This window comes from Carassius carassius, chromosome 13 (assembly GCF_963082965.1).
Source record: "Carassius carassius chromosome 13, fCarCar2.1, whole genome shotgun sequence".
Classification (NCBI taxonomy): Eukaryota; Metazoa; Chordata; class Actinopteri; order Cypriniformes; family Cyprinidae; genus Carassius; species Carassius carassius.
In genome coordinates this window covers 169787-185553 of record NC_081767.1, presented here as the reverse complement: position 1 = coordinate 185553, position 15767 = coordinate 169787, and the positions used below count along the sequence as shown (strand labels likewise).

The 15767-nt window shown below is 44.3% G+C and overlaps 1 protein-coding gene across 3 annotated transcripts in view; it reads left to right on the top strand.

Annotated features, from left to right (window-relative positions):
* The window catches only part of reln (reelin), a 126023-nt gene that overhangs the window by 92278 nt on the left and 17978 nt on the right, over positions 1-15767 (top strand). For 2 of the 3 annotated variants that reach the window (XM_059564485.1, XM_059564486.1), the window contains exons 44-62: positions 1-259; positions 1467-1716; positions 1801-1969; positions 5207-5347; positions 5422-5599; positions 6249-6442; positions 6649-6899; positions 7844-7998; positions 8132-8346; positions 8732-8909; positions 8997-9172; positions 9697-9803; positions 9904-10146; positions 10261-10436; positions 10522-10595; positions 10960-11121; positions 11640-11797; positions 11878-12097; positions 12195-12392. In XM_059564485.1, the coding sequence (XP_059420468.1) occupies positions 1-259; positions 1467-1716; positions 1801-1969; positions 5207-5347; positions 5422-5599; positions 6249-6442; positions 6649-6899; positions 7844-7998; positions 8132-8346; positions 8732-8909; positions 8997-9172; positions 9697-9803; positions 9904-10146; positions 10261-10436; positions 10522-10595; positions 10960-11121; positions 11640-11797; positions 11878-12097; positions 12195-12392 (3504 nt within the window). Of the gene's footprint in view, positions 260-1466; positions 1717-1800; positions 1970-5206; positions 5348-5421; positions 5600-6248; positions 6443-6648; positions 6900-7843; positions 7999-8131; positions 8347-8731; positions 8910-8993; positions 9173-9696; positions 9804-9903; positions 10147-10260; positions 10437-10521; positions 10596-10959; positions 11122-11639; positions 11798-11877; positions 12098-12194; positions 12393-15767 lie in introns of all 3 variants that reach the window. The other variant, XM_059564484.1, reaches the window with a different exon arrangement.

Below are 15767 nucleotides of genomic sequence, written 5' to 3'. Positions count from 1 at the left end.
GTTTATCCAGTTCTTCCTGAGACTGGGCTGTGGTAAAGCGGCTCCTGACCCACACTCCCAGCCGGTGCTCCTGCAGTTCTCCGTGGATGGAGGTCTGAACTGGGCTCTCCTGCAGGAGTTCCTCTACAGTAACAGCAGTAACACAGCTCACTTGGTGGCCCTGGAGATCCCTCTCCGAGCGCGAACTTCAGCCACACGCCTGCGCTGGTGGCAGCCATCTGAGAACGGACACTTCCACAGCCCCTGGGTTATTGATAAAGTAAAGAGCTGCTACACCAAGACACGCATGACATTACTGCAATACACACATTAACACTGTATTAAATATCAGCTCATAAACCATACGTACATTTAAAATAGTCAGTGGAGTGCCTTGTGAAGACAGTTCAAAACCATGAATCAATTTTCTCATTTTACTCCATGATTAAAGCTAAAAGGATTCTTTTGATGAAGGTTAAAATTTTAAATGATGGTTTGGGTTTCAGTGATATTTTAACTCCACTGAAGTTCAGAATTAATTATTTGATTATACTTTATTTTGATAGTTTACTTTAGACATTCTACTAACTAGAACTAACTCTGCAACTACATGTCAACTAACGCTCATCAAAGTATAAGTAGACTGTTAGGTTAGATTTATTAGAATAAATTGATGTTCTTGCAGAGTTACTTATAGGTAGCAGAATGTCTAAACTGGACTATCAAAATGAAGTGTTAACAATTATTTTAATATGAAACACTTTTATATCCCAAACTGATAATCTAGCATGGATGACTGGGTACAGTAAGTACATACTTGCTTCACATATCGTCCAATTGCCATTTTGATAGATTTCATCAGTAGATTGATCCAGGTTGTTCAGGTCAGCCACATGAATGGCACAGTCTTTGGACTGGGCCACACTGGGAAATGTTTGAGTCCAGTCTTCATTTGTCCATTCATGTTTAGGATCAACATCCCACTGAAAGTTTCAAGGCTGTTTCTTCTGGAACAGGTTTTCTTGCAGCTTTTGCCTCCATTTTGCACATCTCACTGATCCTGTTTACGTCTGACATTAAGATGGGTTTTTAGTGGTCCAATTAAAAGTGGTCAGCCAAGATACTTTATGTTTCCACTTGATATTAATATGCATTTCAAACATACAGTCAGTTAAAGTTTCAGCAGTTTCAAATAAAACTATCAAGTAAAATCCAGGAAATCCAGTAAAATTCAGGCTTTGTGAGCTAAGTTGATTGTAGAGACCATGGGTGTCAATGGTTCTATGACCTACTTAGGCTTACGATGCTTTTGAGAAATGCAGGCCAGGTGTCTGAATGGTTTTGCAAGGCACTGTTTATGCAGTCAGTAAACATGCACATTTTGGCTGTTTTGCTGGTTTTGGATCTGTATGTAGAGTGGATGCGTGAACTCTGTTGCCCTGCTGTGATCTCTCTCTCTCTCTGTGTGTGTATGTGTGTGTGTGCAGTTAGTTGTTGGTGGCAGTGCCAGTGGTTGGGGGCCACTGGAGGATGACTTCTCCTCCACAAATGGACGCTCTTGGCTGCTGCACCCTGGTGGCACACGGATGCCGGTGTGCGGCTCTGATGGAGAAGCTTTTGCCTTCATCGAGAAGTCAAACATTCGCTACGGCATCACCACTGACATCACTCTGGGCCCAGATGCATTCATCCAGTTTGATTTCTCTGCCTCCTGCTCCGTCACCTCCTCCTGCTACAGTACGTCTCCTGACATGAGCTTGTGCTGCTGTTTTTGTCATTAATAGAAGGGGTTTCCTTTGACCGCTATTCATGTGTCCGCAGCGGTGGAGCTGGAGTACTCTTTGGATCTGGGTCTCAGGTGGCACCCGCTGGTCAGGGACTGTTTACCCACAAGCCCAGATTGTTCTTCATACACACTGCAGAGACTGCTGGTGTCAGATACTTACAACAAGTGGGGCAGAGTTACATTACCCATACCACACTACGCCAGGTAAGTACCCACCCAACCCTTCAAAACCCTTAAAACCCTTCAAGACATTGTTCATATAGTACTAATTTCTTATGCCTCTTGTTCCAAACTTCCATTTGAAAATTCAATGCATCATTTTAGAGTTTCATCTCTCTATTAGGGCTGCACGATGTGTCGTTTAAGCATCGATATCGCGATGTACGAATCCACGATAGTCACATCACAGGATGTGCGATGTAGGCTGTCGTAGTTGATCCGTTATTCATTAACTGTACGGGCCAGCTGCTCCCCGGTCCTTGACAAATGTGATTCGCGGATTAATTGCACAGCTTAACCATCATAGAGTGAAAGTTTTGACAGGGCAGAGAGAGAGAGAGAGAGAGAGAGAGAGAGAGAGAGAGCGCGAGAGAGAGCGTGCGTGAGAGAGAGACATAGGGAGAGAGAGAGAGAGAGAGAGAGAGAGAGAGAGGGAGAGAGAGAGCGCGTGAGAGAGATAGAGAGAGAGAGAGAGCGTGAGAGAGAGCGAGAGAGAGAGCGCACGTGAGAGAGCGCCCGTGAGAGAGAGAGACAGAGGGAGAGAGAGAGACAGAGGGGGAGAGAGAGAGACAGAAGGGGAGAGAGAGAGAGAGACAGAGAGAGAGAGAGACCGTATTCAAACAACACGAGCGCTGTCTTGCTCTCTCTCCCTCGCGCATATTAATCAATTGACACGATGGTGTCAATGTTTAAATCATTTAAAATGAGAATGTAAGTGAGCTCACCCCATTTTTGTTTGTAAGAAAAAATTTGATTAGATTTCATATCGCAATATGTATTGCAGAAAAATAAAATATTGCAATGTCATTTTTTCGCAATATCGTGCAGCCCTACTCTCTATGGTGTTCGGCAGCAGCGTTTCTACTAATAGTGAAACTGTAAGTTTATTTGCTTCAAGAACAGCAACGTTACGACATCCATACTGTGCAATGTCATTTATCTTTTCAGTTGCAAACTATATTAATGGAAAAATCATTTCCAGGGTAGAGCTGACAACATGTTGTGTGTGCTTGCAGAGAGAGAGCAGGGTAAAGAAAGTGCACTTTGAAATTGAAAAGTGAAAGTCGTGACATCTGCCAAGTATGGTAACCCATACTCGGAATTGGTGCACTGCACTTAACCCATCCAAGTGCACACACACAGCAGTGAGTAGGGAACCCACACACACACACAGTGAACACACACCCAGAGCAGTGGGCAGATATTTTTTTCATCACCCGGGGAGCAATTGAGATTTGCTGGGGTCTTTCGGGTTACAAGTCCAACTCTTTAACCATTACACCACAGCTACTCCCTTTGTGTAGATCAAAAAAGGTAATTTACTCAGGAAAACATGGAAAATGTTGTTCTCTTTCAAAAATTTGTTCGGTATCTCACTATGGAGAATCACCTTGGGCGTGACCAATCCTGGAAGCACCAATTACACCACGTCTGTCGGTTGAAAGACCAATCACTACAGTGATAAGGGATTCCCACCTCCCCAATATACAGTATACCACTGCATAATGGTCCCTACCTCATCCTCATCTCTTCCCCGTGAAGATCATTTTGGAAGCTATCCTCAGCAGATCTTCAATGAGTGGCAGCTAAACTGTTCACGGACGAGCCGACTTTTAGGTATATCACCGAACGCGGCTGCTTTTTGGATGGGAAAATACTCTCTGTTAAAGTGAATATGTTCTTTCTGCAGTGGGGACCAGCACATCAAGGCGGGTTCTCATTTTCTTTATCGAGCAGTTACAGCTTCTTTCTCTTATTTGGGAGTTAGATATGCTCAGGATGCACTTGCTAATCCCGAGTGCTGCCCACACTGCTTTCGGTTCCCATTTAGGTTTTTGGAGTGCAGACTAAGTGTCGCGGCTGCAAATAAAGGGGACCTGAGTCTTCCCACTCCTCCCATGGAAATGAACAAAGTTACTCCACAGGCCCAGTGCAGCTGGGGAGAGTTGATGGACGAGATTTCTCTGGAACTTCCTGCCCTCTTTGAATCAGACCCTTTGGCAGGGGACAAAGAGGAAGAGGATGAAGATCATGAGACGATTGCTCGTCTCTTAAAGGAAGATTTGGACGCTACCCTCCCTCCTAATCTTTCTTCCAGGCCTGGCAGTGTGATGGGTGAGTCTCCCTCCCCCATGCGAGAGGAACTGGGCCTTATTGAAATGTGTAGAAGAGAGCTAAACTCTCTATCGACTGGCCATCTCAGCAAGAGGGCCAGGGTAAAGAGAGGGATTTATATGATGGGAAGAGGCTGGCATTGCTTACTTCCCCAGTCAAGCATCTCATACCAGCCGTCCCAGCATGTGTCACAGAAATGCAGTGTAACTGGGACATACCGTTCTCACATAGGGTTTCTGTTAAAGGTTTTTCTTGGCTGGTCATTCTTAATATATAGAAGAGTTTGGGATGGCCAACCTACCTCCAGTCGAACCGTCGGTGGCAAGTCACCTCCACCTCAATTGACAGGCAGCCCTATCCTCCTCCTCTCCTTCACTGCCAGGAAGGACAGAGAGGCTGTCTGCTTCTTTTTTTCAAAAAATGCACAGCTTATCTGCCCTGCCTGTAAGAGCCCTAAATGCCACCTCACTGCTCACAGCATACCAAGCTGAGCTCATGGAGGAGTTGGGGAGGCAGATTGATGCTGGGTCACCCGGTTCAGCTTTGTGGGAAGAGATCTGCATCACTGAAGATATCAACCTGTGATAATCAAGGGGAAAGAGATATGCTGAGAATGAGGTAGGGACCGTTATGCAGTGGTATATATTGGGGAAGCGGGATTCCCTCATCACTGTCTTGACTGGTCTTTCACCCGGCAGATGTGGTGTAATTGGGGCTTCCAGGATTGGTCACACCCGAGGCGATTCCCATAGTGAGGTACCTCACTCATGTTATCAGAAAACCGGGGTTACGTGAGTAACCTAAAGTTTTTAATCCAATGTTTGGTCATATTGGTTTGCTTTGTTTGGTGTCTTTGGTTCTTTTTTGGATCTCTTGCTGTTGTAGGCTGTTAGGAACTTTGAAATAACTGAAATTATTTGGCGAAGTGATTTGGAAGTGTAATGTGATCGGCAGACTTGGAGCTGCATGTTTCCTGGAAAAAATTGGACACATTAGAATATCCTTCAGCCAATCAGAATTCAACAGCATTCAACATTCAACAGCCCGTGTTATAATGACTTTTAAGAATTGAAAGGTTTTTTATTGTCTTTTGTGGCAAACGCACAGGTCCACAGCCACACGCTTCCGCTGGTTCCAGCCAGCGCCATTCGATAAGCAGCAGACGTGGGCTCTGGATAACCTGTACATTGGTGATGGCTGTCCTGAGATGTGCTCTGGCCACGGCCGCTGCAGACAGAGCTCCTGTGTGTAAGTCACTCTCACGTTCACCAGGTAATGCCTGCTGTAAGTCTTTCCTGTTCCTCACGGCTCATGTCTTTCAGATGTGACCCTGAGTGGGGCAGTGAGCTCTGTGATGAGCCACTGGTCTCTCTGCCCACTCAGCTCAAGGACAGTTTCAGTCGAGCGCCGGCACTCAATCACTGGCACCTGCTGACTGGCGGCAAGATCAGCAGCGTCTGTGGAGCCGTGGCCTCAGGATCAGCACTACACTTCAGCGGGGTAAAACCGTCCATCCTTCAGTCTCCGTTTCACTTTGAGCAGTTCTTGAAATGCTCACATTCACAGTCTTTAAATTACACTATTGCAGCATGAAATCACAATATCACAAAGTCAGAAAAGCTAACTAGAGATGAAAACGAAAAACAAAATAATCAAATTTATAAGTATTCCAGCTCCCAGAGTTAATACTGAGAACAACCGTTGGCAAAGAGCTTTTTTTCCTGAAGATTGTGTCCCGAGAGTCTTAGGATTGCAGCTTGTTTTCCTCCAAGGCTTTTTTTTTATAGTTGGCCCATCTATTTTTCATTCTCTCTTTATGAGTTTCTCATCCCTGCTGTCTTTTACCGTAGGGATGCTATTCTCACTGCGATGTGAGCTTAACAATGAGGCACAAAAGCAAAATTTTACTTTCACCAGAGCGTGAAATCTCTGAGCAAACTCCATCTCAAATATTATGAGTATATTCATTAAAACCTTTCCATGAAAATCATTTGTTGAAGGAAAATGTGTCTGTCTGTTTGTCTAGCGCTCTGTCTGTTGTAATAATGTTTCAGGATACATGACAGTATTGTTATAGTTCTGTTTGTGTAAGCCATGGTAGTTTTAAAATGAATCGGAGTGTCAATGCTGTTGTTTGTCCAATGGCCAGAGCTGCTCTCGTCAGCTGGTGACAGTGGATTTGAATCTGACCAGTGCTGAATTCATCCAGTTCTACTTCATGTACGGCTGTATGATCGCACCCAGCAACCGTAACCAGGGCGTTCTGCTGGAGTTCAGTGTGAACGCAGGGATCAGCTGGAATCTGCTGACCGAGATCTTCTATGACCAGTATAGCAAGCCTGAGTGAGTCTCTCTGCTAGCACAGTGATCTTCTTGATTTGAACAATATCTAATGATTCTAACAGTTCCCAGTACAAATTGTACAAATTGTACAGATGTCATGTAACTGAAGTTTTCACATTCAATTAAACATAACACCTTATAACGTCATTAGAATTAAAGGTCCCCTGGTTAAGTGTTCAGTGCATTATGAAGGTTTTCTGTTGCAGATTTGTGAATGTTCTGCTGCCTGGTGCTGCACGGGCCGTGGGTGTCCGGATCCGCTGGTGGCAGCCACAGCATGATGGGACCGATCGGAGTGACTGGGCTCTGGATAATGTGCTGATCTCCGGCTCAGATGCTCACGCTCAGATCTCAGACACGTTTGGAGGAACAGCACTACCCAGTCATGAGAGAGCGCCGGCTGATGGCACACACACACGACACAGCAGCTCATCCACCATCCACGAGGAGACCATCGGTATGAGACACATCTGCTGGCACACACATGCACACACACACACATTTGTTTTTGTGAAAAGTGGGTTCATCCCATAGGCATAAAGGTTTTTACACTGTACAAACTGTATATTCTATGGCCCTACACCAACCCTACACCTAACCCTAACCCTCACAGGAAACTTTGTGCATTTTTACTTTCTCAAAAAAACTAATTCTGTATGATTTATAAGCGTTTTGAAAAATGGGGACATGGGTTATGTCCTCATAAGTCACCCTCTCCTTGTAATACCTGTGTCATACCCATGTCATTATACAGAGTTGTGTCCTGATATGATACAAAAACAAGAGCACACACACACACACACACACACCCACCTTATAAGGGATCAACAGAAGTTTCCCCTTTTGTACAGATGGTAATGAAATTGAAAGACAAAATTTGTGTAGGTGTTCAGCTACATGTAATCGTTTTAATGCTATTTCATTTTTTTATTTATTTAGAATATACCATATTTCAAACTGTAGAAATAAAGCAAATTTATGTTTTGTTGACTTTTGGATTATGTTTGTAACTGTTTTGAAAAGAGTGTGTAAATTGGCCTGCAAGTACATTGAGTTTTGGTGATTTTTGTGTCTAAATTTGAAAATAATTCATGTAATTTGAGAGATTCATTCAACGGAAGAATTTAGTGCCAAAACAGTGGAAATGGTCACAGATTAGACACATAAATGCTGTTATGCTCACTGTGTGAAGAGTTCTGAAAAAAATTACCTAAATATTGGCAAAAAATAATAATAATGAAAAAAAAATGTTACAGTGTATGAAATAACTATGTGGTGTTTTGTCTTCAAACCTCCATCAGTCAGAGGCACAGGATCACTGTAATCAAAGCTCATCTTTACTCTCACTTGTTCTCTATTTACAGTACTCATACTCATCTATATTAATTTATTTCATTTCAGTGAGTGATCACTGGCTGTTTTCTGAAGATTGCTCCGTGAAGCATTTCTGCAGCTCTCCAGACGGTGTCATGGTGTGTGGCAACACTGATGGACAGGAAGTTTATGCTGTTACACATGACATAGTTCCTGCCAAAGGCTGGGTCATGCAGTTCAAGGTACACTCTCACTGATGAATGCATGCTCTCCATCAGTCAGTCATTTGTTTAGGTATCGTTTCTATCGCGGGTTGTAATCAGAACTGTGAATATTTGTGTATGCAAATGGATAATTATGTGTGTTGTTTGTCAGATTGCGGTTGGCTGCAGTGTGCCAGAGAAGCCTGCAGAGAGACAGGTTCATGTTCAGTACTCTGTGAATTTCGGTGTGACCTGGAAGTACCTGGTGCCTCAGTGTTTACCTGCAGATCCTCGCTGTGCCGGACTGGTATCGCAGCCGTCTGTGTTCTTCCCGGCCGACGGCTGGAAGCGAGCAGTTTATCCTCTACCAGATGGTCTCGCAGACACGTGAGACATTGCAGACTCTGCTTTGTACATGAAGCTGAAATCAGTTGCTGAGTTCAGTGCTAGAGTAATTTCTCAATGAGATGTAGTGTGTTCAGATGAGAATAAACCAGTTTAACTCATGTTCATCATGTCAGCAGAAGATAGGGAACAGCAAAAACACACCATTATTCAGTTTACCATAAACACAGTTATTCTTGCAGTAGTCAAGTAATCAGTTGTCCTTATACTGGTTGAATCAACAAACTTAACCACATTTCTTCTGACACAAAGTGAATTGTATCTATTTGCTTTGAAAAGTAATTTTTGCAAGTGTTTCTAAGTGCACAGGGAAGAGTTTCTCTATAATCTCCAGGTGAGTGATAGATATATATGGTGTTGTTCACAGAACGGTGCGCTTCCGCTTCTATCAGAGGCATTCAGACACACAGTGGGCAGTGGAGAACTTCTACATCGGACCTGCTTGTGAAAACCACTGTGGAGGTCATGGAGACTGTCTGGACCAGCACTGCCTGTGTGACCCGGGCTTTACTGGGCCCAACTGCTATGCCAGCACCACGCTGAAGGTAAACCAGAACCCAGCGTGAAACAGTAGACGTGTGAATATGCACGCGAGCTCTGCAAACATCAGGCTATCATTGTGTCCCCAGCAGGTGTCGCTGAAGGAGCGCTTTGACTGGGATGGGGCCCGCGGGCCGCAGTGGCAGATGCTGGAAGGCGGATACCCCTGCACTGACTGCAGGGTACTGGTGGAGGGAAGAGCACTGTATTTTAATGGTGCAGATGCCAGACAGGCGGTCACTAGTGATCTGGACCTGCGTGGGGCGAAGTAACTACACAGAGCATTTTTCTTTTTAAGTTCTGCTAGACACATAGCATACTGTATATCGAACCCTTCACAGTTTCACAGACATCAGAGGCCTTTATTCTGAAGGCCTCAGAGAGATTGTTGATTTTAGCATGATATAGCTGAACATGTCAACTGTTTAGTTCCAAACATCTAGCTAACAATATTTACTTTCCAGAATGCTCCCAGAACACATTTTAAGGTTTGTTTTTTGTTAGGCAGGATCATGTTCTTTTCACACTTTCTAATTTCTCCATTTTATTAAATGCTGTATTACAGTAATATGAGTCATATAGTTTATGATTTCTTCTGGAGGAAAGAAACAGGTTGTTGCATTGTTTTGCTTCTTCCTTTGCATGAGGGTACATATTCTAAGCCTTTATCATTCTAAATAAAGGCAATTCTTAATGCTGCTATTTTTAAAAACCTAAGAAATCTGAAAAAAAAACTGTATGTAAGACAAAGTGTATTCTCATATTAATAACGTGCCTGTGCTGCCATTCCAGGTTTGTGGAGTACTGGGCTAAAATTGGCAGCGATGAGAATGTTACTTTGTGTCATCGTCCAACCTGTCGGAAAGAGGGTGTGTTATTGGATTATTCTATTGATGGAGGTATGATTCTTCATTAACAACACAAATGCTAATTTATTCTCATCTTTCCTTTCATCAAGAGACGAGTCATATAAATTGATTGAGTTGTTCTTTCTGTAAGGTGTGTCTTGGACATTGCTTCATGAGATGGACTATCTGAAGTATGTGTCTGTGAGGAGAGATTACATCGTGCTGCCGGAGAGAGCACTGACCAACGCCACCCGTCTGCGATGGTGGCAGCCGTTCTCACTGCTGTCGGGCCTGGTGCGGTCGAGTGCGGCGCGTGCTCAGTGGGCTTTAGACAACATCCTCGTGGGAGGCTCTGACATCAACCCCAGCACCCTCCTGGACACCTTTGATGATGGTGAGTCATGTGTTATGTGAGATATCCTGAAGTCTGGATCTGTGAAAAAGACTCAAGACTTGCTTGAGCTGGTGCCAATATTATAGAGCTACACTCATGTTCTCCTTCCTCCAGAGAGCGTCTCTCACGAAGAGAGTTGGAGCTTTTATCCCAATGCTGTCCGTACGGCCGGCTTCTGTGGAAACCCGTCGTTCCATTTGTATTGGCCCAACAAGAACCAAGATGGGTCACACAATATCCTGGCCACCCGTGAACTCATTGTTCAACCTGGATACATCTTACAGTTCAAGGTTTGAGCACAAGATCTTTGAGATCATTCAGTTTTCACACATAAACACACGGGTATACAGTGACTCTGGTCTTTATCCATTTTAGATTGTGGTTGGCTGTGAGGCAGACCAATGTGATGACCATCATTCAGTGCTTTTACAGTACAGGAAGGATGCCAGGTGGGTACAAACGACAGATGTGCATGTGTGTAGCCTCCTTCACTCCTTCATTTTTGTAAGCATATGGCATCCTATTTGTGGTACAGCTCCAGTTTGCAAGACTGTATGCAAACTTTCGGATTCTTTTATCTGTTGCATGAGTGTCCAATCCTGCGCCTGCACAGTTTAGATTTAACTTGTCCCAACACAACTACCTGTAAGATTCTAGTAATCCAGTGGGCGTAAAGGCACAGGATTGGACACCCTGATCTATTTTCAAATACCAGTTTTAATGACCGTTGTCTTATGAGAGAGAGGAAGGGGAGTAGGAAAAGAAAGTAAGTGGTAATATGTTGTCTAGTAATGAAGTTCCTTTCCTCCACAGGTCAGACATATGGCAGTTAGTCCAGTCTGCCTGTCTCCCTTCTTCTGCAAACAACGTGGGATGCTCACCTTTCCAGTTCCACGAGTCCACTATCTACAGTCCTGTCAACAGTTCAGTGTGGACCAGAGTCACCATTCAGCTTCCTGACCACGTGTCGTCTGGGTATGGCTTATAGGGTCTCTTTAAATGTTCCCTTAAAAGGTCTTTTTAAGAGACTGCAATTATCATTAGGATGTGTGGTTGCTAAAAGCATTTATCCATAGGACTCAGGTATTTGGACATTAATAGTGAAGTGAAGTGAAGTGACATTCAGCCAAGTATGGTGACCCATACTCAGAATTTGTGCTCTGCATTTAACCCATCCGAAGTGCACACACACAGAGCAGTGAACACACACACACTGTGAGCACACACCCAGAGCAGTGGGCAGCCATTTATGCTGCGGCGCCCGGGGAGCAGTTGGGGGTTCGATGCCTTGCTCAAGGGCACCTAAGTCGTGGTATTGAAGGTGGAGAGAGAACTGTACATGCACTCCCCCCACCCACAATTCCTGCCGGCCCGGGACTCGAACTCACAACCTTTCGATTGGGAGTCCGACTCTCTAACCATTAGGCCACGACTTCCCCATGACGTCGTAATGCACATGTCTATAAGTGTCTGACTCTCCTTCATGTGTTCAGTGCGACACAGTTTCGCTGGATCCAGCACGAGGCCCCTGGCGAGCGCTACAGCTGGGCCGTGGATTACGTGTACATCGGGGAAGCATGTCCTGGACTGTGCAGCGGTCATGGCTACTGTACCAGCGGACCCATCTGCATCTGTGACGAAGGCTATCACGGTGGGCATCAGTTCTCTATAACTCTGTGATTCTGTGAAGTTTACAACAGAACAAACAGGAACAGGTTTTGTCTTTCTCAGGTGATGACTGCTCTTTGGCCAGCAGTGAACTGCCCAGCTCGATAAAGGATAACTTTGAGTCTGGTTCAGTGTCCCAGGAGAGCTGGAGTTTGATTCAGGGTGGGGGCGTGGGCAGCGGATGTGGTCAGCTCTCTCCTCACGCTCACGGGGACTCACTGTACTTCAACGGCTGCAAGATCAGACAAGCCATCACTAGACCTCTGGATCTGACCCGTGCTAGGTATAGCAAAACATATTCAAGACATCCATTTGTTTTCTTGGTCATTTCAGTCTTTGATACAATCCGTCACCATCCTCTTAACATCTTTCTCCTCCAGTAAGATCATGTTCGTGCTGCAGATAGGCAGCGTGTCGCAAACGGACAGCTGTAACGCTGCACTGGATCAGGCAGATACGGTCGACCGGGCCGTGCTTCTCCAGTACAGTCTCAATAACGGAGTTAGCTGGCATGTCATTGCTCAACACCAGCCAAAAGATTTCATCAAAGCCCAGAGAGTGTCCTACAACATCCCACTGTGAGTCTGCAAACATGCATTACATGAATTTTATTGTTACAAATAATGCTGAATTACTTGTATGTTGTTCCAGTAGCTCAGACAGTAGAGCATGGTGCTAACAACATCAAGATCATGGGTTCAATTCACATGGGGCGTGTGAACTGTAAAATTTATACCTCGAATGCAATGTGTGTTGCTTTTGATAAAAGCACCTGCCAGTTGTATGACTGGCTTGTGTTCAGTTTGATAAACATCAATGTACTGGAAGAATGAAGCAAACATGAGTGACTTTAGGAGAAAATTTTGCAGGAGAAAGACATCAGTTATTTAATATCAACAGGTGCATCTCAATAAATAATAATGTCGTGGAAAAGTTTGTTTATTTCAGTAATTCAACTAAAATTGTGAAACTCGTGTATTAATTAAATTCAGTGCACACAGACTGAAGTAGTTTAAGTCTTTGGTTCTTTTAATTGTGATGATTTTGGCTCACATGTAACAAAAACCCACCAATTCACTATCTCAACAAATTAGAATACTTCATAAGACTACTAAAAAAAACATTTTTAGTGAATTGTTGGCCTTCTGGAAAGTTTGTTCATTTACTGTACATACTCAATACATGGGAGGGGCTCCTTTTGCTTTAATTACTGCCTCAATTCGGCGTGGCATGGAGGTGATCAGTTTGTGGCACTGCTGGGGTGGTCTGGAAGACCAGGTTTCTTTGACGGTGGCCTTCAGCTCAGCTGCATTGTTTGGTCTCTTGTTTCTCATTTTCCTCTTGACAATAGCCCATAGATTCTCTCTGGGGTTCGGGTCTGGTGAGTTTGCTGGCCAGTCAAGCACACAGGCACCATGGTCATTTAACCAACTTTTGGTGCTTTTGGCAGTGTGGGCAGGTACCAAATCCTGCTGGAAAATGAAATCAGCATCTTTAAAAAGCTGGTCAACAGAAGGAAGTGCTCCAATATTTATTGGTAAACGGGTGCAGTGAATTTGGTTTCATAAAACACAATGGACCAACACCAGCAGATGACATTGCAACCCAAATCATCACAGACTGTGGAAACTTAACACTGGATTTCAAGCAACTTGGGCTATGAGCTTCTCCACCCTTCGTCCAGACTCCAGGACCTTGGTTTCCAAATAATAATAATAATAATTCCTTACATTTATATATTTGGCCAGGATGCCGAGGTCCCACCTCTACTCTTTTTGAAAGACATCCTGGGATTTTTAATGACCACAGAGAGTCAGGACCTCGGTTTAACATCTCATCCGAAGGACAGTGCTTGTTGACAGTATAGTGTCCCCATCACTACACTGGGGTGCTAGGACCCACACAGAACACAGGGTGAGCACCCCCTGCTGGCCTCACTAGCACCTCTTCCAGCAGCAACCTAGTTTTCCTAGGAGGTCTCCCATCCAGGTACTGACCAGGCTTAGCCCTGCTTAGCTTCAGTGGGCAACCGGTCTTGGGCTCCAGGGTGATATTGCTGCCAGCCAATTGTATTCGAAATGAAATACAAAACTTGCTCTCATCTGAAAAGAGGACTGGGCACCACTGGGCAGCAGTCCAGTTCTTCTTCTCCTTAGCCCAGGTAAGATGCCTCTGACGTTGTGTGTGGTTCAGCAAATTCCTTGACACATCTGTGTGTGGTGGCTCTTGATGCCTTGACACTAGCCTTAGCCCATTCCTTGTGAAGTTCGCTCAAATTATTGAATCGATTTTGCTTGACAATCCTCATAAGGCTGCAGTGTTGGTAATGCATCTTTTTCTTCCACACTTTTTTCCTTCCACTCAACTTTCTGTTAATGTACTTGGATACAGCACTCTGTGAACAGCCAGCTTCTTTGGCAATGAATGTTTGTGGCTAACCCTCCTTGTGAAGGGTGTCAATGATTCTCTTCTGGACAACTGTCAGATCAGCAGTCTTCCCCATGATTGTGTAGCCTAGTGAACCAAACTGAGAGACCATTTTGAAGGCTCAGGAAACCTTTGGTTGGATTTGTTGAGATAGAGAATTGGTGTTTTTTTATGTGATCCAAAATCATCACAATTAAAAGAACCAAAGGGGGGGGGGCGCTATGGAGCAACATAGGAGGTAGATGTGTTCGCTGTTTTCTCCACAGCCAAGTCGCTAAATTGTACTCTAAATGTCTCTATTCTATTTTTAAATGGGCTAAAAGGCTAGCTTGATAATCATAGTACTGCACCTGAATCTTAAACCTTGTCGTTGCCGTCAAAAAAACAACCCCAGGGCATTAAACCCCTTAAGTCGCAACCTGAGGCCTCTGACAACATGGCGATGGCTGACCAAACGGCAGGTCCCCTGCTGGAAGAAAAAGACATGTCACGGATAATGGAGAAGATTTTGGAAAAGATCATTAGTGCCTTTGATGTGAGATTCGATAAACTTGAAGCGACTCTTCGAACCATACAAACAGCACATCGAGAGTTAACGGAAAGCGTTGAGATGATAAAAGAGCAGGCCAGTGTCCATGAAACTCATATCGTCTTCCTGGAAAGTTCCCTAGGCACTTTAAATAAATAGAACAAGATGCTTAAGTCTAAGTTCAACGATCTCGAGGGCCGATTGCGCCGTAATAACATCAGAATTGTCGGTATACCAGAAGGAGCTGAAAAAGGAAGGCCAACTGAATTCGTGGCGGAGCTGATCAAGCAGCTTTTAGAAGACTTTTCCGACCCCCCAATCATTGATTGTGCACACCGTGTACCGCAAATCAAAGCCCCCGGAAGGAACCAAGTTGCGCACACTAATCGCACGAATCCATTACTTTCAAGACAAAGAGTGTATATTGCGTCTTCGACAGGGACGCCAGCTTGAATACCAGGGGCGTAAAGTGCAGTTTTTTTCCGGATTATATGGCTGAAGTAATGGAACAACGCAGGAGCCTCAACGAAGCGAGGCAAATGTTAAGAGAGCTTAACGTGCGTCATATTCTGTGCTTCCCTGCCAAGCTGAGAAGGGTCTGGCTGCAGACTTGCACTTGCACTCTCAGACTTGCATTCTCACACTTGCACTCTCAGACACTTGTGCTTCCGCTAGCGACATCACTTGCAGCCTTTATGTTTTTTTATTTTGTTCTATTTATTGATAACGTTTTGTTTGAATCTCTCAACATTTTATAACAGTAGCCAGGTGGTGAAGACAAGAAAAAAGAAAACTAAATTACAATGTCACTTGCAATCGCCACTTGCACTCTCCGCTACCTGTGACGTCACTTGCAATCAACACAAATTGTGCATGTTGCCAATTGAGACATGATGCTGTGGTGGTGATTAAATGATTAAAGTCTTTCGTTAAGCGTTTTCCTCCTGTAGAAAAAGCAAACACTTAATATAGCCTAGCATAATGTATTAAAATACAT